The sequence below is a fragment of the Trichechus manatus genome, unplaced genomic scaffold (genome assembly GCF_000243295.1).
Source record: "Trichechus manatus latirostris isolate Lorelei unplaced genomic scaffold, TriManLat1.0 scaffold00045, whole genome shotgun sequence".
Classification (NCBI taxonomy): Eukaryota; Metazoa; Chordata; class Mammalia; order Sirenia; family Trichechidae; genus Trichechus; species Trichechus manatus.
Genome location: NW_004443981.1, coordinates 6613024 through 6639500, shown reverse-complemented (window position 1 = coordinate 6639500; position 26477 = coordinate 6613024). Strand labels below are relative to the sequence as shown.

Sequence of the window (26477 nt, the reverse complement as noted above, 5' to 3'; positions counted from 1 at the left end):
GATTTTACCCTAGTACAGTATTTAAACTCTGCGAAAAATTCCCTCCGGTGGAGCGCTTAGTTCATGTCATGGACTCTCGTTTTCCCGGATTCGAAACGTTTTTATACCTTCAATAAAACTCATTACTTCGATTTTTAAGTTTCCCGTTTGCTCTTGGACACATGAAAACTAGCCCAATAATACAAGAGCACTTGCGTTCCCATGTATTTCTGACGCAGAGCCCTTTCGGACGGGGCACACCGAACTCCGCCGGCTTTTTAAACCCAGGAAGGGAAAACCGCCGTCAGCTCCGGCTCTCCAGGCCGGCTTACCAGAAGCCTGAGACCCCGCGCAGCAGCGAATCAGGTTGCGGCGTTTAGAGTTGGGGAGGAACTTCCTTTCGCAGTGCGCTCGCATACGTGAGTGGAGACCCCGCCCCGGAACTGCAGGCGACGCTTCCCCTAAGGGGTGGCCGCGGCGTTTTCTGAGGCAGTTGGCTGGGTCTGAGGATTCCTCGGCGGCGTCGCCACACGGTGAATACCGGGGCTGGAGCGGGACTGGGGTCGGCGCCAGAGTGGAGTTGGGGGCGGGCTCCGGCGCTCCCATCGTGGGCCTCTCCGGGCCGCTAGGTTCCCTGGATCCTGAGTGGGCGGCCGCCGCCTCAGGCCGCGCAGCCAAGCTGCGTATCTTTCCCGGGTCCTTCCCCGCACCCAGGGCCCTTCCTCGTGCGTAAAGGCTTGGCATTCTCGGCTTCTCGGCTTTGTGCGGTCGTTCGTGCCTGAGACGAGGGGAGAGCGCCAGGCACGGAGCCGGGCGCAGTCTGGCGCCGCGAGGAGGGACCCTGATGCTCTGCAGTTTGCACTCCGCGTCCTCGCCCCGAATTTGAATGACAGCCGCCCCCTCCTTATCGTTGAACCCCGATTATTTGTGAACATGACGTAGCTTGCGTGGTGGGCGAAACTTTCCATTCGTGCTTACTCGCTTATTTCGTGTCAGACGCCATGCTAAGCGGTTTTTGACATGCGTCACTTTTTTATATTCTCCTAACGATCCAGTGAGACAAATACCCTCGTCACCCTCCTTTTACAGACGAGGAAACTGAGGCTTACAGATATGAGCCCATCCACCAGAGGCCCAGAGCTGACAAGTGGTGGGTCCGGGTTTGAACCTAGGTTGACCTTTTCCACACCATATGCTGTGTTTCTTGGCCTTTCTGAAAAGGGAGGACTTGAGTTAAGTTCTGCCCAAACGACTTGTGCCTAAATGGTCTTTAAATCATTTAAAATATACTGAAAAAGCTGGATGGATTTTAAGCCATTTTGGCAAATGCCAAAATGGTGGAACAGGCATCTGTTTGCTTGGGGTGAGGCTTGAAAAGGAAAAATGCTCCGGTGCGCTTTTAAGAAAACTTGCCCCTTTATCTGACCCAAATCCCCCCACCCCAAACCCCACATTTTTATTTTGCCTTCACAAGGGCTAATGTGTGGCAGGCTTTACCCTCCATGCTTCGCATAATGTTTCATTTACTTCCGTAAAACATTTTGTGACTTACGTATTATTAGTCCTCTCCCCTTTTAAAGATGAGAACGGTGAGGTTCAGAGAGAAGTAAGTAGAACTGTCCAAGATCCCACAAGCAGTTACGTGTTGGATCTGGAATCTAAACCAGGTTTAGCTCATGTGTCTTTGCTCTATCTCCCATGTCTCCACTGTTCCAGACCAAGCTGTCTCTTCTGTGGGTGTAGTTTTTCTTTTTTTAAAAATATTTTGTTGTGTTTTAGGTGAAAGTTTAGACAGCAAAAATTAGGTTCCCAGTTAACAATTTTTATACAGATCGTTACTTGACATTGGTTACAATTTTCACAGTGTGTAGGCATTCTTATTATATCCGTTCTGTTTGCTGTGTTTCCATTGATCTAGCTTCCCCACCCCCCCCCTTGCCTTCTCATCTTTGCTTTTCGGTAAATCTTGACCATTTGGTCTCATATAGTTGATTGTTTAAGGAAGTACATTACTTACAGGTGATATTGTTTATTTTATAAGGCAATCTATTATGTGGCTGAAAGGTGACCTCGGCGAGTAGCTTCAGTTCCAAGTTCAAAGGGTATCTTTGGGCGATAGTCTTGGAGGTTCTGCTAGTCTTATGAGTCCAGTAGGTCTGGCTTTTTTAGGAATTTGACTTTTGTTCTATATTTTTCTCTGTTCTATCTGGGACCTTCTGTTCTATCCCAGGTCAGAACAGTTGGTAGTGGTAGTTGGGCACCATCTAATTCTTCTGGTCTCAGGCTAGAAGAGGCTGTGGTTCATGTGGGCTGTTAGTCGTGTGGCCTACTTTCTTTCTTTGAGTCTTTGTTTTCCTTCATTCTCTTTTGCTCTAGACAGGTAGAGACCGATAATTGTATCTTAAATGGCCACTCATAAGCTTTCAAGATCCTAGACGCTACTCACTAAATTAGAATGTAGAACATTATCTTTATGAACTGTTATGCCAGTTGACTGAGTTGTGCTATGAGACTATAGTCCTGAGCCTTCAAACCCAGTAAACCAATCCCATGAGGTGTTTGAATATGCCTAGGAAGTCTCTGTAACTGTGTTCCCTATGTGCTTTATTATATATATGAATATATGCAGCACACACAAACGTGTATATACATGTGCCTACAGGTATACCTATACGTGCACGCACATGTAGTCACACGTGCCTTCACGTTCACATATATGCATTCATCTGCTATAGAGTCACTGTGAGTCAGAATTGACTGAACGACAGTGGGTTTGGTTTGGTTTTTGGTGGGTGTATTTCTTCCCCTCTTCGATATTCTCTAGCAGGGAGTATCAATGTTAGACCATCTTGTGTCCTCATTTGTGTCATATATTGCCTCAGAACGCCATACTTCTCAGTTGCCAACCTAATAGAATGTTTCTCTCATTTTCAGCAACCATGAAGTTGAAGGAGACAAAATCAAGGCCAAAGCCACCAACGTGTCACAAATTTCAGATGAAGGGAATCAAAGTTGTGGGAAAATGGAAGCAGGTGAAGATTGACCCCAACATGTTTGCAGATGGACAGATGGATGACTTAGTGTGCTTTGAGGAACTGACAGATTACCAGTTGGTCTCCCCTGCCAAGAATCCCTCCAGCCTCTTCTCAAAGGAAGAGCCCAAGAAGAGAAAGGCACAAGCTGTTTCAGAAGGAGAGGAGGAAGGAGAGGCCAGCTCCCCAAAGAAAAAAGTCATGTTGAAGAAGAGTAAAGATGTGGAAACTGAAGGTGCCAGTGCCCAGAAAGAATTCGAGGTAAAAGATGCTGAGCTAGGGCTTCAGGAAGATGGCTCCATTTGTCCTGAGCCAGAGGTGGAAGAGATAGCATCAGGAAGCCAGGCCCACACTGTTCCAAAAAAGAAGAAAAAGAAAGGGAAAAAAAAATTGGAGCCTTCCCAGGGCACTACTCCGAAGGTGCCCAGAAAGGCGAAAACATGGATGCCCGAAATGCATGACCAGAAGGCTGATGTGTCAGCTTGGAAGGACCTGTTTGTGCCCAAGGCGGTACTCCGAGCACTCAGCTTTCTAGGCTTTTCTGCACCCACACCAATCCAAGCGCTAACCTTGGCACCTGCCATCCGTGACAAACTGGACATCCTTGGGGCTGCTGAGACAGGTAGGTGCTTCCCTGTCTGGCCAGGGCAGGATTGCTTCTGGATTATGCCTGTAACTGCTAACAGGCTGGATGACCAGGAGAGAGGGAAATGTTGGAAACATAGCCACAAAGGCAATGTTGAATGAAGGTGTTTAGAAATCCACCAGCTCTGTTGGAATCCACCACTTTCTGACTGGTACCCAAGGCAGATCACTATCTCTCTAAGACTACAGGCCTGTTGTAAAATGGAGATAACACTAGTACCTACTTCTTGAGTGGCTGTGAGGGTTAAATGCTACAGTAAACTAAAGTTTACACAGTACTTGGTACATTGTAAGTGGTCTGCAAATGATAGTTTTTCCTTTTCTTGAGTCTTTTTTGAATGATCCCAAGGAGGAAGGTAGGGGTAACATCAGCCCTCTGGGGAGGTAGATCTTCATCATTATGAGGAAGAACTTTCTAATTCTTAAGAGTTCTCGAAAGATAAAAAGGGTTGCTTTGGGAGTTGGTGAGTTTCTTGTCATTGGAAGTATTTCTGTGTATAGTGGAGAACCATTGGGTGGATTTTGTAGGCAGATTTAAGCATGAGGTGGCTATTAGGATTAGGCAGTTTTTAAGGTTCCTTCATTCCCTGGGATAGCTAAGACTTTGTGAAGAAATGATAAGTTGCCTGACGAGATAGATGAGACTACTGACTAGGGGTGGAGCTTGTGCTGCCTGGAACTGTTAGTCTAACTAGACCGGCATTATCCAATGGAAATATATAATGTGAAACATGTAGGTAATTTTAAACTTCCTAAACCAAACCAAAAACCCATTGTCGTCGAGTTGATTCTGACTCACAGTGACCCTGTAGGACAGAGTAGAACTGTCTCATAGGGTTTCCAGGGAGTGGCTGGTGGATTCGAACTGCTGACCTTTTGATTAGCAGCTGAGCTCTTAACCACTGAGCCACCTAGGAGCCACAGTAGAAAAAAGTATAAACAAACAGGTGAAAAATAGTTTGAACTATTTCACCAAGTATATAAAAAATACCATTTCAATATGTAGTTAATGTAAAATTATATTATTATTATATGTATATTATATATAATTATATGTATATTATATGTATATTTTAAGCTTACAGCACATCTCAGTTTAGACTAAACACATTTCAAGTGCTCAATAGCCACGCTTGGCTACTAGCTACTATATTGTATAGTGTAGCATTAGACCATCTAGACACTTTGTGCCTTGGACTTCTGAAAGGATGATCAGAAATCTTGGGGTGAGGTCCTGTATGAGAGTCACATAGATGGAGGAGTGAGGATACCCCAGGAGAGGGGAATGGAGGTAATAAAAATAACTTAGACATTTACTGAGCACTTAAAATGTGTCATGCATTGCCTTAAGTACTGTATACTGATGAGCTCAATCCTGTCAGCCACACTAAGGTGAGAACCAGTTGCTGTGGAGTCAGTTACGACTTGGGGTCAGTAGATACTATTATTGTTCCATCTTAAAGATGAGGAAACTTGACATTACAGAGGATGGAAATCACACAGAAATTCTCAGTGTCTGGATTCTAGGCCAGGTCTGTGTGCACTTAAGCATTTTGCTACACTGCTTTGGTATGTGCACAGGCCTGGAAGTAGGTCTCTGGAAGGCAGAGGCGAAGTCTGTGTGAGCCACTGCTATTGGAGCTTGGCATTTGGATTCATACTGCAGCTCCTGTCTGGCTTGTCCCCCATGGAATGCTGTGAATCTGCAGGTCTAACATTTGGAAAGAATTGGGACAGGCCATGCATTTGGGGCTGTAGACAAACCGCTGTCCACACGATAATGAACGTATTCATCACTCCCAAAGGGCTCCTTGGGCCGCTTAGTAATCCCTCCCTCCTCTGCCACCTCTCCTTGCCCATACTCAGGCAACCACTGATAGGCTTTCTATCGCTATGGATTTTCTAGAATTTTATATAAATTGAATCATATAGTATATACTTACATGGGGGGAGAGGGTGGGTGGGTCTTGCGGCTCTTCACTCAGCATGTTTTGAGATTCAACCATGTTATTGTTAAGTAGCAATCGTTGGTTTCTTTTTATTGATGGGTAGTGTTCCATTGTATGGATATATCACATTTTGGGGATTTGTGTATCTACTTACCTGTTGGTGGCCATTTGTGATGTGTTTTTGGCTATTAAAAATAAAAGCTGTTATAAATATTGGTGTACAAGTCTTTGTATGGACATATACTTTAACTTCTGTTGGGTAAATACCTAGATGGGAAATGGCTGGGCCATATAAGTGTGTGTTTAACATTTTAGGAGTTTTCCAAAGTGATTATACCATTTAACCATGACTCCAGGAGTTACGAGAGTTAGAGTTGGTCTGTATCCTTGCTAATAACACTTGGTGTGACCAGTCTTTAATTTTATGGTTAGGCTTTTTAAATTTTAGTGTTATTTTCTTGTGGTCTTAATTTGCATTTCCCTAGTGACTAATGAAGGTCCCTAGGTGGTACAGATGGTTTACTCTTGACTACTAACTGAAAGATTGGCAGTTCAAACCCACACAGCGGCAGCATGGAAGAAAGGCCTGGCACTCTGCTTCTGTGAAGATTATAGTCAAGAAAACCTTATGGAACTCGACTCTGTAACACATGGAGTTGCCATGAATCAGAATCAATTTGACAACAATGGGTTTGGTTGATATTGTGCATCTTTTCACTAGCTTATTATCTATATTTCTTTGGTGAAGTGTGTGTTCCATTCTTTTGCCCATTTTTAATTGGGTTGTTTGTTTTCTTATACTGAGTTTTGAGAGTTAATATATATTCTGGATTTGTTGTTGTTAGTTGTCATCGAGTTGAGTCCAACTGATAGTGACTCCATGTGTGCAGAGTAGAACTGCTCCATAGGATTTTCAAGGCTGTGACCTTTTGGAAGCAGATCCCAGGCCTGACTCCTGAGGAGTGTCCGGGTGGGTTTTAACTGCCAACTTTTTGGCTAGTAGTTAAGCGCTTACCATTTGCACTACCCAGGGACTCCAACTTCTTTATCAGTACGTGATTCACAGTTTTTTCCTCCAAGTCTGTGATTTGTCTTTTCATTTTCCTGACAGTTTTTCATAGAGCAGAAGTTCATTATTTTGATGAAGTTCAAATTAGCAGCTTTTTCTTCATGGATCTTGCTTTTGGTGTCTTATCTAACAACCCTTTGCCTAACCCAAGGTCACAAAGATTTCCTCCTGTTTCGTTCTAGAAGTTTTTTTCCCGTAGTGGTTTTAGGTTCTGTTTCTCAGTCTGTGATCCTTATTGAGTTAATTTTGTCCATGGTGAAAAGTATGGATTAAAGTTCTTTTTTTTTTTTTTGCATATGGATATCTCATTATTCCAGCACCATTTGTTGAAAAATATCCTTTCTCTGCTGAATTGCCTTAGTATCTTTGTTGAAACTCAGTACCATATATGTCTGGGTTTATTTATGAAATCTCTGTTCTCTTTACACCAATACTCCACTGTCTTGATTACGGTAACATAGTTTTAGTGTTCAAGTTTTGCATATCTTTTGTTAGGTTTATCCAGAGTATTTCATATTTTTGATGCTATTGTAAATGGTAATCTTAAATTTTCTATGTTTGATTGTTGCTAATAAATAGAAATATGAAGGATTTTTATATATTGATCTTGTATCCTGCAACTTAGTTTTAATGGTTTTTTGAAGATTCCATAGGAATTTTTACAAAGACAGTCATATCATCCAATCTGGATACCTTTTATTTATTTTTCTTGTCTTGTTGCATTGGCTAAAACCTTCAGTACAATTTAGAATAGAAATGGTAGAGTGGATATCATTGCCTTGTTCCTGATCTTTAGAGGGAAAACATTCAGTCTCTCACCATTAAGTATGATAGGTTTTTCACAGATATTCTTTATCAGATTGAGAAAGTTCTATTTCTAGTTTACTGAGAGGTTTGTTTTTTAAATCAGGAATGGATGTTGGATTTTTTTCAAGTGCTTTTTCTGCATCTGTTGAGATATGTGATTTTTCATTTTTAGTCTGTTGATAATGGTGAATTACATTGACTTTCAAATAATGAAATTAACTTTGTATTCCTGGAATAAATCTAACTTGGCCACAATATATTACTTTGTTTATATATTATTGGATTCAGTTTGCTAAAATTTTGTTGAGAATTTTTGCATTTATGTTCCTAGGGTATTGGTCTGTAGTTTTCTTATGATGTCTTTGGTTTTGGAACAGAGCAATACTGGCCTCAGAATGATTCATGAAGTATTTTCTCCTCTTCCGTTTTCTGGAAGAGTTTATCTGGAGCTGGCATTTCTTCTTTAAGTGTTTGAATTCATATTTATCTGGGTCTGTACTTTTCTTCGGAGGAAGGTTTTAACTACAGATTGAATTCCTTTAATAGAGATATTCAGGTTATTTTTTCTTGAGTGCTCGTTCTCTACTTACAGTCCTGTCAGTTTTGGTTTCATTGATTCTGAAGCTCTATTATTAGATGCATAAACGTTTACAATTGTTAATACCCTCTAAATGAATTGACTCTCGTTATCAAATGACACTCTTTATCTCTGACAGTATTCTTTGTTCTAAAATCTAATGTGAATTATTAGTGTAGCCATTTCAGCTTTATTTTGATTAATATTAGCATACTGTCTTTTGCATATTCTTACTTTGGACTTATTTGTGTTTTTATGTTTGAAGTGAGCTTCTTGTAGGCAGTATATAACTGGATCTTGCTATTGAATCTGACATTCTCTGCCTTTTAATTGAGGTGATTATTGATAATGATTAGATTTAAATCTCTTATCTTGTTACTTGTTCCATCTCTCCTTCGCACCCTTTTCCCTTTCTCTGCCTTCTTTTGGATTGAGGTTTTTTTTTTTTCTTTTTGCACCATACCATTATTTTATCTCTTTTGTTGTCTTATTAGTTATCTCTCTGTTGTGTACTGTTAGTGGTTGCTTTGGGGATCACAGTATGCATCTTTAATTTATTGTAGTCTGCTTTCAAGTGATACTACAGTGTTGTTGTTAGGTACTGTCAAGTTGATTTCGACTCATAGTGACCCCATGTGACAGAGTAGAACTGCCTCATAGGGTTTTCTTGGCTGTAATCTTTTTTATTTGTTTATTTTATTGTGCATTAGGTGAAAGCTTACATAGCACATTAGTTTCCCATTCAATAGTGTGTATACAGAAAGTGTTCCATGACATTGGTTCCCTTCCCCACAATGTGCCTGCCCTACCCTCATTTATGTCCTAGGTTTCCCGTTTCCTTTCCTCCTGAATTGCTACCCCTTCCTGCCTTCTCATCCTTCTTTTGGGCTAATGTCGCCCTTTTGATCTCGTATAATAGGTTGTTCTACGGGATGCATTCCTCTCAGGTGTAGTTTATTTTATGGGCCTGTCTGTGGTTTGGCTAATGGGTGATCTCTGGTAATGGCTTCACTTCCAGCTCTGAAGGGTATCTTGGAGCCATAGTCTCTGGGGTTCCTCCAGTCTCTATCAGACCAGTAAGTGTGGTCTTTTTTGTGAATTTGGTTTTTTGTTCTGCAGTTTTTCTCCCGCTTTGTCTGATACCCTTTGTTGTGATCCAGTCAGAGCAGTCGGTAGCGGCAGAGGGCATCATCTTGTTCTTCTGGTCTCGGGGTTGTGTAGGCTGTGTTTCATGTGGTCCGTTAGTCCTTTGGACTAATTGCTCCTTTGGGTCTTTGATTATCTTAATTCTCTTTTGCTCCAGATGGTAAGAAACAAATAGTTGTATCTTAGATGGCCACTTGCAAGACCCAGATGCTACTCACCAGAGTAGGATGTAGAACTTTGTTTATATGAACTGTGTTGTGCCAGTTGACGTAGATGTCTCCTGAGTATGGTGTTTCTTTGCTGTAATCTTTATGGAAGCAGATCACCAGGTCTTTCTCCTGAGAAGCCACTGGGTGAGTTCGGACTGCCAACCTTTTGGTTAACACTTAACCATTTGCGATACCAGGGCTCCTTGATATTATACTACTTCATGTATAATGGAAACCCTATGGGTCGGAATTGACTCGATGGCAATGGGTTTGGTTTTTTTTTTTTTTTTTGGTTCATGTATAATACAAGAATCTTACAAGGGTTTGCTTTCATTTCTCTGCTCCTTGGCCTTTGTGCTTTTTGTGCATATTTTATTTTTATGTATGGTGGTGGTGGTGGTGTTAGGTGCTGTAGAGTTGATTCTGACTCATAGCGATCCCATGTGACAGAGTAGAACTACTCTATAGGGTTTTCTTGGCTGTAATCTTTATGGAGGCAGATCACCAGGTCTTTCTTCCATGGAGCCACTGGGTGGGTTCCAACCCCAACCTTTCCGTTAGCAGCTGAGATTTTAACCACTGTGCCACCAGGGGTTGCTTTTAGATATGTTAGAAACCCCAAAATACATTAAAAATATTTTTTTTGCTTTAAGCAGCCAATTATTTTTTAAAGAAGTTTAAATAATAACAAAAAGAATATTTACCCCTGAAGTTAAACCATTTTGTCCCTTTACTTCTTGGAATTCTATTAGATTGAATAGCATTCAGATTAGATTTGGTAAACTTTCTCACTCTGTGTCTTAACCTCGTTTGCATGTTTCCTATTTTGTGCTGCATTTGAATAATTTCTTAATATTATCGTTCATTACTAATTTTCTCTAGCTGTTTTAATCTACTAGGAAACTTTGAATTTTTTTTCTTTTTTTTAGACTTCTGTTTGGTGGTTTTTAAAATCTGCTTGGTCATTCTTTATTGATTTCAGTTCCTTGCAAATGTTCTCAAATTTGTCTTTATGTTTTTAATTGTAAACATGGTTAGGTTGTATTCTGGATCTTTTTTTGCTCTTTTTCTTTTTGTTCTTGCTTACTGTACCTGTTTTCCTTGTGTAATTAATTTTTTTCACTGAGAGCTGCTGCTTTTCTTTTGAAAATTATTTGTGAGAATCCTTTAAGGCCATGACAAAGATTTCTTACTCCAGAGAGCATTTATTTTCTTCTTCTTAGGGCATTATCACTTTGGAACTACTTTAAATTCTCAGTTTGAGGGGTTTGGTTTGGTTGCTTGTTTTGACCACTCAGACGATGTGAATTTGGACTGCGTATGTATACATTCAAAGGCCAGTTTGTAAATTTCAAACATAGGCAGAGTACGTAGTGCTGTTTTAAAATTTTCTGAAAACCTAAGAAAATTTCCTTTTACTCTCTCTTTCCTCACCAAAAAAGATAGTTTTATTCCCTTCACCTACCTTTCAAATGTCCCTGGGTGGCACAAATGGTTCATACTTAACTACTAACCTAAAGGCTGGCAGTTCAAACCAACCTAGCAGCACCATGGAAGAAAGGCCTGGAGATCTGCTTCCATAAAGGTTGTTGTTGTTAGGTGCTGTCAAGTCAGTTCTGATTCATAGCAACCCTGCGTACAACAGAATGAAACACTACCCCATCTTGTGCCATCCTTACAATCCTTGCTATGCTTGAGTCCATCGTTGCAGCCACTGTGTCAGTCCATCTTGTTGAGGGTCTTCCTCTTTTTCGTTGACCCTCTATTTTACCAAGCATGATGTCCTTCTCTAGGGACTGGTACCTCCTTATAACGTGTCCAAAGTATGTTAGACCAAGTCTCGCCATCCTTGCTTCTAAGGAGCATTCTGGTCGTACTTTTTCCAAGACCGATTTGTTCTTCTGGCAGTCCATAGTATATTCAATATTCTTTGCCAACACCATAATTCAAAGGCGTCAGTTCTTCAGTCTTCCCAATTTATTGTCCAGCTTTCGCAGGCATATGAGATGATTGAAAATACGATGGCTTGGATCAAGCGCACCTTAGTCCTCAAAGTAACATCTTTGCTTTTTAACACTTTAAAGAGGTCTTTTGCAGCAGATTTGCCCAGTGCAATATGTCATTTGATTTCTTGACTGCTGCTTCCATTAATGTTGATTGTGGATCCAGGTAAAATGAAATCCTTGACAACTTCAGTCCTTTCTCCCTTTATTGTGATGATGTTTACTGGTCCAGTTGTGAGGATTTTTGTTTTCTTTATGTTGAGGTGTACAGCCAAGAATACTCTGTGGAGCAGTTCTACTCTGTAACCATGAGTTGGAATTAACTGGCTATGTCTGGGTTTGGTTTTGGTTTTCCCACCTTTTATATGGCTTGTCAATATTCTGACATAGTTTTACAAAGAAACAAATGAGTAACATACAAATAAAATTCCAAACTGAATTTTTCCTTTCATAAATGTTTTGAGAAAGTGTTTATTGTGTAGATTCCCACCTTACCCCCAAATATGCTGTTACTCTTTAACAACAAAAACAAAAACACAGAAAACATTCCCTTTATCTCTTTATGGTTTCTTTGCCCAGGCATTTATCTTTAACTCATCATTGGTGATCTCACACCTCAGTGCCGGTCTGTAGGCTGCATATGGGTTGGCCAGACTTTTTGCCAGGACCCTAATTACAGTTGCGGTGCTGGGGCGGGGGGAACCTGTGTAAGGCAGAGGAGCTAGGGTGGCACTTGGCTATTTCAGGGTCTCTACCTCTTTGCAAAACCTAGATAAAAGTATGTGCATCTGTTGATTCACTTTTTTTTTTTTTTTTACTTCTAAGGAAGTGGAAAAACTCTTGCCTTTGCCATTCCGATGATTCATGCAGTGCTGCAGTGGCAAAAGAAGAAGCCTGCCCCAACTCCAAGTAATACTAGAGTGCCACCTGGAGAGGCCAAAGCTGAGACTGGATCACCAAACAAGGCTGGAACTGAGTCTGGAACATTGCTTGATGAGACCGGAATTGAGAGTAAAGCAGTGTCCAGTGAGGCTGAAGCTAAGGCTGGAGCACCACCCTGCAAGGCCAAAGCAAAGACCGGAGCTACTGTCTCAGACCAGGTGCTGCTGCTCTGTGATGATGATGCTGGTGAAGGACCTTCTTCCCTGATCAAGGAGGAGCCTATCTCCAAACAGAATGAGGACAAAGAAGAAAAGCTCAATGAAGAGCAGACTGAAAAGTTAAAACAAGAGCCAAATGGCAGAATTGCCACCTGTAAAGAACATCCAAAGCGTCCTCTACTTGGACTGGTTCTGACTCCCACTCGAGAGCTGGCTGTCCAGGTCAAACAGCACATTGATGCTGTGGCCAGGTTTACAGGTGAGGTTTAGTTCCATTTAATAAATGTTTCCTGAGGGCATCCTAGATGCTAGGGTAGCAGAGATTAATGAACTGTGACTCCTGTCCTGTAGGAGAGACTGTCTCTAGTCTAAGTCCTAGAGAAAATATTCGAGTGACTATTTTCTCAATTCTCCAAAGATAGATAGCTAGTGCCATTCTGGATGCATAGAACATTAGTTAATTAATTGGATACAATGGGTGCTTAGGGCAGGGGTGGCAAACTGCCTGTTTTTGTAAATAAAATTTTACATTTGTTTATGTATTTTCTATGGTTGCTTTTGCACTGCAAGATCAGACTTGAGTAGAGTTAGTAGTTGTAACAGAAACCGTCTGGCCTGCAAAGCCAAAAATGTTTGCTATTTGACTCTTTAAGAAAATTTGGCAGTTCCTGCCTTAGGGCATTACAACTTAATTCTCTGAAGGAATCCCTTTTTTGCAGGAGCTGCACAGTGGAAATTTTGTTTTTATAATAAAAACAGCAGTTGTTATTGAGCTCTTAATGTGTGCAAGCGTTTTACCTGCCTAATCCTATGTGTTCCTTCCCACACTGGATGCTATGAGAGAGGAGAACGAGCACAAGAGGAGATTCAGATTCATTCTAGTTCTGGGGAATGGGAAGGGCTTTCTAGGAGAGTTGTGTCACACAGCTGCCAGTACCATCATTGCCAGCATTGTGGTGCACCACTGCTCAATTTATCCAGGGCTTTGGAGGCAAGCATATGCGGGTTCAAATCCAGACCTTCTGTTCTGGTTGGAGGGGAGAAGTAAAAAGAAATGAAGTTGGGGAAGTAGACAGGGCCCAGAGCATAGAAGGCTTGGTAAGCCCTCTGGGAGTGGCATCAACAGTCCAACCAGGCTGGCTCTTTAGCACTCTCCTGGAGAGGGAGCCATACTGGTGACTGCAGATCTGGGGGCTCTTTTGCCAGCCGTGTTAGAAAATAGGCAGCAAAGAACTAGATGGTGCCCGACTACCACTACTGACCATTCTAATCAGGTCCACGATAGACGGACCCTGATAGAATGGGAGAAGAATGTGGAACAGAACCTTAAAGTCCTCAAAAAAGAAAAGAAAAACAGACCTACTAGACTGGTTGAGACGGGAGGACTCCCCTGAGACTGTTGCCCTAAGATACTCTTTAAACCTTGAACTGAAACTAACCCCTGAGGTCACCTTGTAGCCAGATAACAAACTGGCTGTAAAAATAATGAATATTACCTGTAAGTACTATGCTCCTTTTTAAAATCACCTGTTGTTGTTACTAGGTGCTGTTGAATCAGTTCCAACTCCTAGCGACCCAGTGTACAACAGAACGAAACACTGCCCCGTCCTTCACCATCCTCATAATCGTTGCTATGTTTGAACCTATTGTTGCAGCCACTCTGTCAGTCCATCCCATTGAGGGTCTTCCGTTTTTCACTGATCCTCTACTTTACCAAGCATGATGTCCTTCTCCAGGGACTGGTCCCTCCTGGTAACATATCTAAAGTACGTGAGGTGAAGTCTCGCCATCCTCCCTTCTAAGGAGCATTCTGGCTGTATTTCTTCCAAGACAGATTTGTTTGTTCTGGCAGTCCATGGTGTTTTAGTTATCTAGTGCTGTTATAGCAGACATGCCACAAGTGGATGGCTTTAACAAACGGAAGTTTAGTCTCTCACAGTTTAGGAGGCTAGAAGTCTGAATTTGGGGCACCAGCTCTAGGGGAAGGTATTCTCTCTCTGTCGGCTCTGAGGGAAGGTCCCTGTCTCCTTTCAACATCTGTAGGCCAGCATTCCTCGGAGAGCTCCATGTGTCTTGGCATTAATCTTTCTCTGGGTCTAGGAGATACTCAGTGCAGGAACCCTGGGTCCAAAGGATGCACTCCTCTTCTGGCTCTTCTTTCTTGGTGGTGGTGAGGTCCCTCTCTTCTGTGCTCACTTCTCTCTCCTTTTATCTCTTGTAAAATAAAAAGTGTGACTTGAGCAAGAGTGTGACTTGAGTAAGGGTATGACTCGAGTCTTACCCTCTTGTAAGGCTGTGACTCAAGATACACCCCACACTGATCCTGTCTCATTAACATATAGAGGTTAGGATTTATAAAACATCACAAAATGGAGGATAATTATATCAGATCACAACATGGAAGACAACCACACAATCCTGGGAATCATAGCCTAGCCAAGTTGGCATATATTTTGGGGGGACACGATTCAGTCTATGACACATGGTATATTCGGTATTCTCCAACACCATAATTCAAATGCATTAACTCCTCTTCGGTCTTCCTTATTCGTTGTCCAGTTTTCGCATGCTTATGAGGCGATTGAAAATACCATGTCTTGGGTCAGGTGCACCTTAGTCCTTAAAGTGACATCTTTGCTTTTTAACACTTTAAAGAGGTCTTTCGCAGCACATTGACCTAATGCAATAAGTCATTTGATCTCTTGACTGCTGCTTCCATGGGTGTTGATTGGGGATCCAAGTCAAATGAAATCCTTGCATGATGTTGCTTATTGGTCCAGTTGTGAAGATTTTTGTTTTCTTATTATGTTGAGGTGTAGTCCACACTGAAGGCTGTGGTCTTTGATCTTCATCAGTAAGTGCTTCAAGTCCTCTTCACTTTTCAGCAAGCAAGGTTGTGTCATCTGCATAATGCTGGTTTTTAATGAGTCTTCCTCCTATTCTGATGCCCTAGTCGTCTTCTTATAGTCCAGCTTCTCGAATTATTTGCTCAGCTTACAAACTGAACAAATATGGTGCAAGGGTACAACCTTTATGCACACCTTTCCTGACTTTAAACTATGCAGTATCCTCTGGTTCTGTTGAACAGCTGCCTCTTCATCTATGTACAGGTTCCACATAAGCACAATTAAGTGTTCTGGAATTGCCATTCTTCACACTGTTATCCGTAATTTGTTATCATCCACGCGGTCGAATGCCTTTGTGTAGTCAATAAAATCACCCATATGAGACCAAACGGTCAACAATTACTTTAAAACAAAGATGAGAATGAAAGGGGACAGAGAAACAGAACAATCACAACAGAAATTATGCGAATATTCATGTATTGTGAAGAATGTAACCAAGTCACTGAATAACTTGTATAGAAATTGTTGAGTGAGAACCTAAACTGCTGTGTAAACCTTCCCTGCAAATACAATAAAATACTTAAAAAATTAAAATAAGCAGCTTGACTGAGGAACAGTGCCCTTTATCTTTTGTGTGCCGTAGGAATTAAAACTGCTATTTTGGTTGGTGGAATGTCCACGCAGAAACAGCAAAGGATGCTGAACCGCCAGCCTGAGATTGTGATTGCCACTCCAGGCCGGCTGTGGGAGCTGGTTAAGGAAAAGCACCCTCATTTGAGTCACCTTCGGCAGCTCAGGTGAGAGATGGAACTTCTCCTTTCCTTCTTACCCTCTGGTCTCAAGTGGGTCTGAGGTGACATGGTAGTGTGTGTAGTGCCTTGTCACTGTCACAGTGCCGTGATGGGATACCAGGAGACCTTGGCCTTGGAAAACCAAGCATGAGTGAGAGAGATTAACTGAGGCACTGGTGGGGTGTGTGCATGTGTGCTGGGGGGCCGAGTGGGGTAGGTGAGAGAGGTGTGTGCTGTAGGCGACTCCTGACCTGCTGCTAGCTAGATTATGTGAGTCTGTTTGGATCTGCAGGTGCCTGGTAGTGGATGAGGCCGACCGGATGGTTGAGAAAGGCCACTTTGCTGAGCTCTCCCAGCTACTGGAGATGCTTAGCGATGCTCAGTACAACCCAGAGAGACAGACACTTGTTTTTTCTGCCACACTGACCCTGGTACATCAGGCTCCCACTCGAATCCTTCATAAGAAGCACACCAAGAAAATGGACAAAACTGCCAAGCTTGACCTCCTCATGCAGAAGATTGGCATGAGGGGCAAGCCCAAGGTCATCGACCTCACAAGGAATGAGGCCACAGTGGAGACGCTGACAGAGACCAAGATCCATTGTGAAACTGATGAGAAGGACCTCTACTTGTACTACTTCCTGATGCAATATCCAGGCCGCACTTTAGTGTTTGCCAACAGCATTTCCTGCATCAAACGCCTTTCTGGGCTTCTCAAAGTCCTGGATATCATGCCGTTGACCCTACATGCCTGCATGCACCAGAAACAGAGGCTCAGAAACCTGGAGCAGTTTGCCCGTCTGAAAGAGTAAGTCAGGCCTGTCCCTAGAGGCCCAGCCCCTAACTACTAGGCCAAGGGGGCCAGGATGGTGGGGAGATGGTGGGAGGCGACTTTCTATCATGAGGGCCTTGTTGGTAGAAAGTAGCCTTTTTAGCACTGCATTAGGCAGGCTCACCCTCATTTTGCATTTGGTTGCTGGTAATGCCCAACAGAAATTTCCATAATAATGATTACTACCACCACCACTAGTTGCCATAGAGTTGACTTCGACTCATGGTGACCCCATGTGTGTCAGAGTAGAACTGTACTCCACAGGGTTTTTAATGGCTAATTTTTTTGGAAGTAGATCACCACGCCTTTCTTCAGAGGTGGCCCTGGGTGACTCAAACTACCAACCCCTTTCAGTAAGCAGCCAAGTGTGTTAACAGTCTACACCACAATACCTATTATTGTTGAACAAGTAAAATAGAATAAATCCTATGCTGGCACTTAAACTACATTGTCACATTCAGTCACTTCTAACATCCTTGAGAAGAAGAAGAATAGATTCATGGTTAATAGCACAGACCCTGTGACTGATCTCTGATCAGTGGCCTGAGATCAAATCCTGGCTCCATCACTTCCTAGCTGGTCAAGTTACTTAACCTCTCTGTGCCTCAGATTTCTCATCTGTAAAATTGGGATAATAATAGAAGGTACCTCTATTATTTAATCCTCTTATGAGGATTAACTGATTGTGAATTCATGCATAGAAGGTGTTTAGAATAGTAGCTGGAGCCCTGGTAGTGCAGTGGTTGAGAGCTACAGCTGCTAACCAATAGGTCAGCAGTTTGAATCCACCAATTGCTTCTTGGAAACCCTATGGGGCAGTTCTACTCTCTCTTACAGGGTTGTTGTGAGTTGGAATCGACTAGATGGCAGCGGGTTTGGTTTGGTTTTGGTATATAGTATGTGGTTGTTAAATGTTAGCTTTGATAATTACTGTTCTTACTACGGCCATTTATCATGATGATCATTATCATTATTCTCATTTTATAGACAAAGAAAATGAGGTCTAGAGATGCTAATCAGCTTGCCCAAGGTTTCTCAGCCTAGAAGTGTCAGAGCTGGGCTTCAGAGAAGTCAGACCCCGAAACCCATGCTCTGTCCCACCTCAGGAAGCAGGGTGCAGCTTGTCAAGATGAAGGCCTGGAAAGTTGAGACAGTCTATAAATTGGCGTTTGCCCACAGTATTTTGTCGTCATGGGGTTATTAATTTCTAGATCAAGTGTCTGGGTACCTCCCTTTGAATGTTGGTAGGCATTTTGAGTGGTTTACTGAGATTAGTTTAGAGCAGGGCTTGGCAGAGTTGAGTAATTGCGACAGAGACTGTATGGCCCACAAAGCTGAAAATACCCTCCGGTCCTTTACAGAAAAAGTTTGCTGACCTCTGACATAGAGCAGTGGTTTAATGTTTTGTACCTTTTAGTTGGCATCACATTCTCCAGTCCTACCTCAGATACAGGGAGTAGGGACCCTGAAGGGCCCAGAATCTTAAGTTTTAAGACACATCTCAAGTGCTGTTGACTCTCAAACCACACATTAAGAAATACCACCCAACACATTTATCGAGTGTTTATTATGAACCAGACACTGTTCTAGCTGCTGATAACATAACAGTGAATAATGCTAAGTCCTTGCTGTCATGGAGCTTACATTCTAATGGAGGGAAATAATAAATTTAAAAGTAAATGTGTAGTATATCAAGTGGTGCTAAGTGCTAAGAAGTAAAGTTGACAGGAGATGGCAAAGGAGACTGTGGCATGTGATGAGGAGCTTCTCTGGTAAGGTGAAATCTGAGCAGAGAGCTGAAGAAAGTAAGGGAATGAGTCTGAGGGAAGAGGCTTCGACGGAAGAGTATGCTTGGTGCATTTGAGGAATAGCAAGCAAGTCTGTAGCTGGAGGGGTGTTAAGTAGGAGGGTGATGGGAGATGCGATCACCGACTCAGTACATAATGGCCTTACGTAGTTCACTTGAGGTGGGCTTGTAGTATTGCAGAGGGCGCCATGTTGGTTGTGGTCAGTCAGACCTAGGTTTGGATCCTGGCTCTGCAGTTTAATAGCCATGTATGTACCTTGGGCAAGTTAATCTCTGAGCCCCTGTTTCTTTATCTGTAAAGGGAGATAATAGTATTATCTCATAGAGTGTTTACAGTGCTCAGCAGGTGGAAAGAGTTTGATTAATGATGGTTGTTAGTCGCAATTATTAATGAACTTTCTATACCACAGCTGTGTTCTCCTGGCAACAGATGTGGCAGCCCGGGGTCTGGATATTCCTGAAGTCCAGCATGTCATCCATTATCAGGTAGGGAAATCTGAAAATTTGTAGACATCTCTCAGCATTGAATCAAGGAGTTTCATTTAAAGCAAAGGAGAGGTGGTGGGAGAAGGAAAGGGAGGAGGGATTGTTGGTCCCAAGGCCTTGCACAACAGACAATACCAGTGACATCTAGTACCCAGCTGCTCCCACTCTTGGAACACTGAGGTTCGTAAATGGTAAGATACAGTCTCAGAAATCTCTTGGCGTTGTCTGAGACTCAGATAGCCCCTGTCTTTGACTTGGGAGCAGGTAGTTATAACCCGTCTCTTTTAAAGTCTTAGTTTCTTCCGTGAAATAGGTGTAAGTTAAGTGTATAAAGTAGTGTAGAGAAGTAGCAGTGTGGTGATGAAGAGGGCCACCACAAATCCCACCTGTGCAGCCTGGAGCAAGTTATTGTGTTTCTCTGTACCTCAGTTTTCTCAGTTGTCAAGTGGAGTAATTATGTACCTACTTCTTAGGGTTGTTATTAGACTGAAATCAGTTCATACGTGTAAAGAGCTTAGAAAGTCGCCTGGCACCTTGTCACTAAATGTTAGCTGCTGTTGATAGTAGTGTTCATATCAGTGCACACTCCTAGTAAATATCAGCACAGAGTGGTGGTCATGAGTATGGGCTCCTGATCCAGACTGCCAGGGTTTGAACCCCCGGTCTGCTACTTTGTAGCTATATAGCTTTGGGTAAATCATTTAACATCTCTGGTTTCAGTGTCACTGTTTGTAAATTGAGAGGAATAATGCTGCCTGTACCCCATGGGGTTATCATGAGAATTATAAGGAGCCAGTGCGGGTGAAGCATCCAGCACAGTGTGAATGCTTACTAAATGAGAGCTATTGTCACAAGATTGTTATTTCGCCCCCTTAGTCCTTTCTGCTTTCTTAGAATCTTTTAGGGTGCCAGTTCAGTTTAGCAAAGCTTTACTCTTCCTCATTTTTTGGAGAAGGGGCTGGATCAGTCTTTGTGGGAGGTCTCGAGATGTACAAGATGATTCTGTAGTCCCAGCCCCCAACAAGTATCCCATCCAGTAGAGGAGGTGAGATGCCCACAGCTGGAATTTAAGGTGAAAGATATTAGAAAGTTATAAAATGTCATGGGAGAGAAATAACTTCTAGTTTGGGAGGTTGGAAAGTGCTTTCTAAAAGATGCTTGGTGTTTAAGGGTGAAGAGGATCTGGACATGTGGAGAGGAAAGGAGGACAGAGCATGGTGAGCCAGGCTGTGGAAGTGGGCAGTGTTTGGGGACAGCTGGCTTTGCGTGAGAAGAGGGCTGTGTTGGGAGGGGAATAGTTGCCGAGGCTGGGTGCAGGTCATTGAAGGCCCTGCGTGGCAGGCTGAAGAGTTGGGCCTTTGTCCCAGAGGTGAAGAATGGCACATAAATCTCATTTTTAGCACCATTATGAGTATTTCTTAGTGGCTGCTTAGGGCACTGTGTTGAAAAGAAAAAGGATAGTGAGATGTTGTCTCGTCTCAGTGGAGAAGACCTGTGTTTGGTTAGCGATATGGGAATGGGAGGAGATAGGAGTTATCAGCATCCCCTGTCATCCTTTGTAGCAGAGGCATTGTGCTCAGTGGTTAGCATGGTCTCTGAAGCTGGAGTGCTTCAGTTCGAATCCTGGTTCCACCACTTAGTTGGGTAACCTAGGAGAAGTTGCTCACCTTCTCTGTGTTTTAGTTTCCTGGTCTGTAAAATAGTACGTCATATTGTTGTGCAGAGTAGATGGGAATAATGCACGTATGCAGAGTGCTTAGAATTGTCTGGCACATTGTAATCACTCAGGAAACGTTGGTTCGGATTACTGTCCTCAGTCACCTACGCGGAGCTCATGAAGAACCAGTGGGGTTTCTCTAGTAGAGGGGGTAGTATGGTCAGAGCGGTGACTCAGGAAGATGACACTGGTAGTTTGGAACTGCGGCAGGGAAGTGGGGAGAACTAGAGACCAAAAAGAAGTGACTGCAGTTTCCCAGTTGAGTGGTCATGAGGGCCTGAACCAGGGTAGGGGGCATGGGAGGGCAGAGCCTGCCCAGTGGATGGGCTAACCTGGGAGCAGTTTGAATGTGGGACTGAGGTAGCAGGTCTGGATTGGTCCACGATGCTAGAGCAGATTCTGCCTGCCTGGCTGGAGGGCGGCAGTCCAGTGATGGGATGCAGCCCTAAGGGGAAGAGCAGTGTTGGGCAGTAGCCGTGCGTTGACCTCCCAGTTCCTCCTTTGGCAGGTCCCTCGCACCTCGGAGATTTATGTTCACCGAAGTGGTCGAACTGCTCGTGCTACCAACGAAGGCCTCAGCCTGATGCTGATCGGGCCTGAGGATGTGATCAACTTTAAGAAGATTTACAAAACCCTCAAGAAAGATGAGGACATCCCAGTGTTCCCTGTGCAGACAAAGTACATGGACACAGTCAAGGTAAAACCCCGCTGTTAATCGGGGGGCGCTGCAGCTCCCTCCAGAGCACCTCGCTGTGAGCTCTGGCAGCGTAACCCTTGGAAACTAAGGAATGGTTCTTCCAACAGCTGAGCAGGGAGATTTATAAAGAGGGATTGGGAGAAGACAGAACAGGTGAGCCAGCAAAGGTGTGTAGCTGAGAAGTGTTCCCTCACTCTGGGCTGTTGGAGTGTTCAGGATCTCAGCTCAACTGTGGGAGCCAGCTCCGGTGGCTGTTTTGACAACAGTGGGAAATCTGGGTGCCCCTCCAGGTTTAATGATGCAGAGTGCTCCTGTTTGTTCCTTCAGCTAATATTTATGAAGTACCTGCTGTATGCCAGCTGCTCTGTTAGATGCTGGGGATACAGTAGTGACCCAGACAGACATAGTCCTGGTACTTGTGGGGCTTACAGAGTTCGAGAGCTGTAAGGGACCAGAGAGAGGGTCTTGTCCAGCCAGCCCCCTCAGTTCATAGAGCGGCATAGTGAGGCGTGGACAGGTTATGGCAGTTTAAGGTCACTCCACGAGCTGGCAGTAGACGTCAGAGGTCAGAGCAGAGGTACAGTAGCCAACCTGGTTCAGCCATTTCCTAGAGAGTTAGTTTTATTCATTCATTCAACAGACGTTTGTTGAGTTCCTGTAACATGCCAGACGTCATGCTAGGCACTGGGCTTTCCTGGAGACTTGATCAGTTCCTTTTCGTAGGCCTGAGATCTAATGGTTACTATACAACTGATTTTTTTTTCCCTCCCTAAAGAGATTTCAGATTTTTTTCCTCAGGAAGCACACTGTGTAAATGACCCTAGCATCTGCCAGTACCTTGCTTAGAAGGTGATGTACACAAAGCTGGCAGTGTTTGCATTATTCCTGAAGAAAGCTGTCTGTCCACATTTATGCCAGCTTACGATTCAGCATCAATTACAGGAACTCAGCAGGCCTTGCTCAGTGTGCATTCCTCCCCAGCACCTCAGAAGAGTGGCCCTTACCACATCCCACCATTGGGCTTCCAGGGAGGTGGCAGAAGGGCTGAACACCTTTCCCCTTTGTCTTTTCCTCACAAAAGTGAGTGTGGGGCCTGTGGGGCTGCTCAGATTGAAGAAATCCCACAAACTGACACCAGTGCTAGCTAAATAAGTATTGTTTTTGGCAGAGAACCAAGAGAGCAGAAAAATCCTTTTTGATTGGCCTGTTTCTTGAAATTCAGCTCCATTGCTTACTAGAAGAGAGTAAGTAAGTCTGGTTCAGGAGAAGAGAACCAGCCACAAGCAGAAAGTATGGGTACCTCGTGTAAATGCACCGTTACACATTGCGGTAATTGTTAGGACACCAGCGGAGGGGCATCATGGAGAACAAGGAGGAAGCTACTTGGATGGAGTCATGAGGCAGGCTCCCTAGACAAGGCGATTGTTAAGCTGAGATCTAAGCCTGAGAAGGAGTTGGGGTGTATGTTGGGATGCCTGTCACACAGGCAGAGGGACCAGCAAGTGGCAAAGTGAGCAAGGGGGAGAGGAGGAGAAATAAGGATGGTGAGCTCAGTCAGAACCTGGTTGTGCAGGGGGTGGATTTTATTGCAAGTGTGATGAGAGGCCGGTGTGAGTGGTTTTCAGCAGGGGGGTGCCTGCTCTAGAAAGTGAGCTGCCATTTGCTGAAGGCCTGCCATATGCCAGGTCTTTGTGAGCATGAAGACAATCTTTAGAACAACCCCATGTATGATTGTTGTTGTCCCCCCTTTTCAGTTGAGTTAGGTGCAGAGAAGTAAAGTGACTTGTGTCAGGCCTCACAGCTAGGAAATGACAGGGCATCTGATGAGAAGTCTTATGTGCTTTGAGCACGTTCAGGAGAACAGCCAAACGTGGCTGAATGCCACAAACCTTCCAGGACCCATAAACTCTTGGAAGTTCTGTGGTGTCTGGGAAAGGAGTTTGCCTTGGACACCTGTGGAGCTGCCCCTTAGAAACCCTATGGGGCTGTTCTCCTTTGTTCTGTGGGGTCGCTAGCAGTTGGAATTGACTCGATGGCATTGGGTTTTCTGTTGTTTGTTTTTGGACACCTGTAGGTTGATAGACTGAGACAGGTTTCCAGGGGGTGGGGCCGTTCAGGTTTCCTGTTTGGAAAGCTGGCCTTTGTGAGGGCGTGTGCCCACGGGGGGTGATTGCCGTCTGGGTTTTTATCAGAAACTAAAACAAACGCAAGGAGCCTTGGTGGCGCCGTGGTTAAATGCTTTGCCGCTAACTGAAAGGGCGGCCGTTTGAACCCACCCAGCAGCTCCACTGGAGGAAGACCTGGCGCTCTGCATCTATAGAGAGTATAGCCTAGAAAACCCTATGGGGCAGTTTTACCCTGTCACATGGGGTCACTGTGAGTGAGTATCGGCTCGATGGCACCTAACAACAGCAACAACAAAACAAATGCATGGCGATGGGACTGAACCCCCCTCGGTGACCACTGAGCTTTTTAAAACATGATTTACATGGGACTGTGCTTCCCAGAAGCCTGAACCCCCTTCCGGATGAACACCTTCTGTTGCTTTCCCCCAGGAGCGAATCTGTTTAGCTCGACAGATTGAGAAAGCTGAGTATCGGAACTTCCAGGCTTGTCTACACAACTCTTGGATTGAGCAGGCAGCGGCTGCCCTGGAGATAGAGCTGGAAGAAGGAATGTATAAGGGTAAGGTCTTAGGCAGGTGGGACTTGAGGAAGGTAACACTCAGCTTTTTTTTCTCCTTCAACTTTTGTCTAGTTGGAACCACCCCCACTACGGCTGGTTCTGTCAAACACCCTTTACTTCTTTGCTGACAGGCCCAAGGCTCAGACGAGCCTAACGCCCCCCAGCTTTTGTTCCCCGTCTTACTTATTTCTCTGTCTGGAGTTCAGCGTGGAGTGCAGTGATGAAGGTAGTCAGGCTCTGGGGCTAGACAGCCTGTGTTTGAATGCTGGCCCATTCGTGTAACTGGCTGTGTGATCAGGTCAAGTTACTTAACCTCTCTGTTACACCCCAGTTCCCTCATCTGTAAAATGGAGTATATACAGTACCTACCTCGGGGTTGTTGTGAAGATTGTTTGACTCAACACTTGTAAAGTGCTTAGGCCAGTGCCTGGCAAATAGGAAGTATTTGGTACATTTTAAGTTACTATTTATCACCATTATTGTTACCGCTACACCTACACCTGCCATCCAGATTGACAGAGAGCACAGCCTGTAGTCAGATCTTCTCCACAGTCTCAGGGCATAAACAGAGCAGGCCTCATTGTCCTTTTACACATGGGAACTGGAGGCTTAAGGAAGAAGAGTGATTTGTGCAGGAAAACAGCGCCACCACCAGGCAGTTCCTGAGCCCCCCCCCCCTCCCCGGTCTGTCCCTGGGCCAGGTGCTAAGGATTCTGGGATGAATTTGCATGGTCTTTGCTCTAGGAAGGCTCACGCATCTAAGAAGTGGTAGAACCACAGCTGGAACTGAGGACGTCCCAGTTATGTCCAGTAGTCTCTCCGTCCCCCCAAGCGAGCAGCTCAGTTAAGGTGCTGGCATCTCAGACATCCAGAGGGCATACTGACTGCTGCCTGCCCAGCGCGCTTGCCAGCAACCAGAGCCCTGGGGCTGTCGGCAGTGAGCTGGTCCTCCTGGTAGCTCAGGCTTGGGACTCTGCCACCTCTGCGTGTGTGGTCAGCTCTGGTGGTGCCGTGTCAGGAGGGTTGGTCTGCACAGGGACTGTTCACTCTTCTGAGGGGTTGTAGCTGTCCAGTCACCAAACCAAGGCAGCAGTGGGGAGTGGTCGGAAGAACACTGACCTTTGAGCTGGGAGACTTGGCTTCTAGTCTGTTTGATCTTACACAGATGACATCTCTAAGCCTCAGTTTCCTCATCTGCAAAATGAAGATAGTTACTATCTTAGAGGGTTCTTGTGAGTAAATGGCAGGATGGCCCTGAGGATCCCTCCTAAACCGTGTTAGAAGTGAGCCATTTACAGTTGTTGTCAAGCCAACACTAACTTCTGCTGAGGACTTTTGTGCCCTGCCTCCCCAAAGGAGTTCTAAAACATTTTAATCACAAGTACTATCCATCCAAGGAAACAGTGTTTCTAAGAACACAGTAAATAGCATTTGTTTTGTATTGTGTTTCAAGGAGGAAAAGCTGATGAGCAAGAAGAGCGTCGGAGGCAAAAACAGATGAAAGTCTTGAAGAAGGAGCTGCGCCATTTACTCTCCCAGCCGTTGTTTAAAGATGATCTGAAAACCAAGTATCCGACTCAGTCTGGCAAGCCCATCGTCGTGTCTGCTCCAGGAAATGGCAAGTCTGCTTTGAGCTGCATCTCCAAACAGAAGAAAAAGAAGAAGAAGAAGCTAAAAGAGCAGCAGCAGCCACAGCCAAGTACAAGTGCAGATTAACTGCCCCCGGGCAGAGTGTGTTGGGGACAGCACAGTGGTATCTGTTCTCTGCTTTTATGTGAAACCTTCCTCCCCACCCTTTTCTTTTACTCTGTGTCAGGTCCAGTTACAGAAGTCTCCCTGTTCTCCACCCTTTCTGCACAGCAGGAGAGACCTCCCACAGATTTGTGTTGTTTGGGAGTAAGAATTCTGTACTTCAGTGCTATAGGCTTCGTATATGTTCACCTTGATTTCCTAAATTAAAAACAGTGGTCACAACTGGCGTGTCATCCTGAATTTGTAGCCAGCAGATGGGCAGTGGTGCAGCTGTGTCCCATTGATAACTGGGTTCTCTGGGCCAGTGTGGTGCTAGGCCCTCTGGGTGGGCGAGCACAGTGCCGTGGT

The 26477-nt window shown here is 44.1% G+C and overlaps 1 protein-coding gene across 2 annotated transcripts; it reads left to right on the top strand.

Moving 5' to 3' along the window:
* The first annotated feature begins 428 nt into the window (after positions 1-428).
* DDX24 (DEAD-box helicase 24) lies at positions 429-26477 on the top strand. Of its 2 annotated transcripts, XM_023731756.1 has the most exons (9): positions 429-512; positions 2914-3633; positions 12242-12775; positions 16006-16159; positions 16446-16961; positions 19203-19278; positions 21504-21692; positions 24248-24377; positions 25831-26477. In XM_023731756.1, exons 2-9 carry the CDS (start codon positions 2919-2921, stop codon positions 26091-26093), a joined length of 2577 nt encoding a protein of 858 aa, XP_023587524.1. In that variant the 5' UTR covers positions 429-512; positions 2914-2918; the 3' UTR covers positions 26094-26477. The 2 variants fall into 2 exon arrangements, with proteins under 2 accessions (XP_023587524.1, XP_023587525.1); XM_023731757.1 differs by lacking the exon at positions 24248-24377 and having other exon boundaries at positions 25831-26028.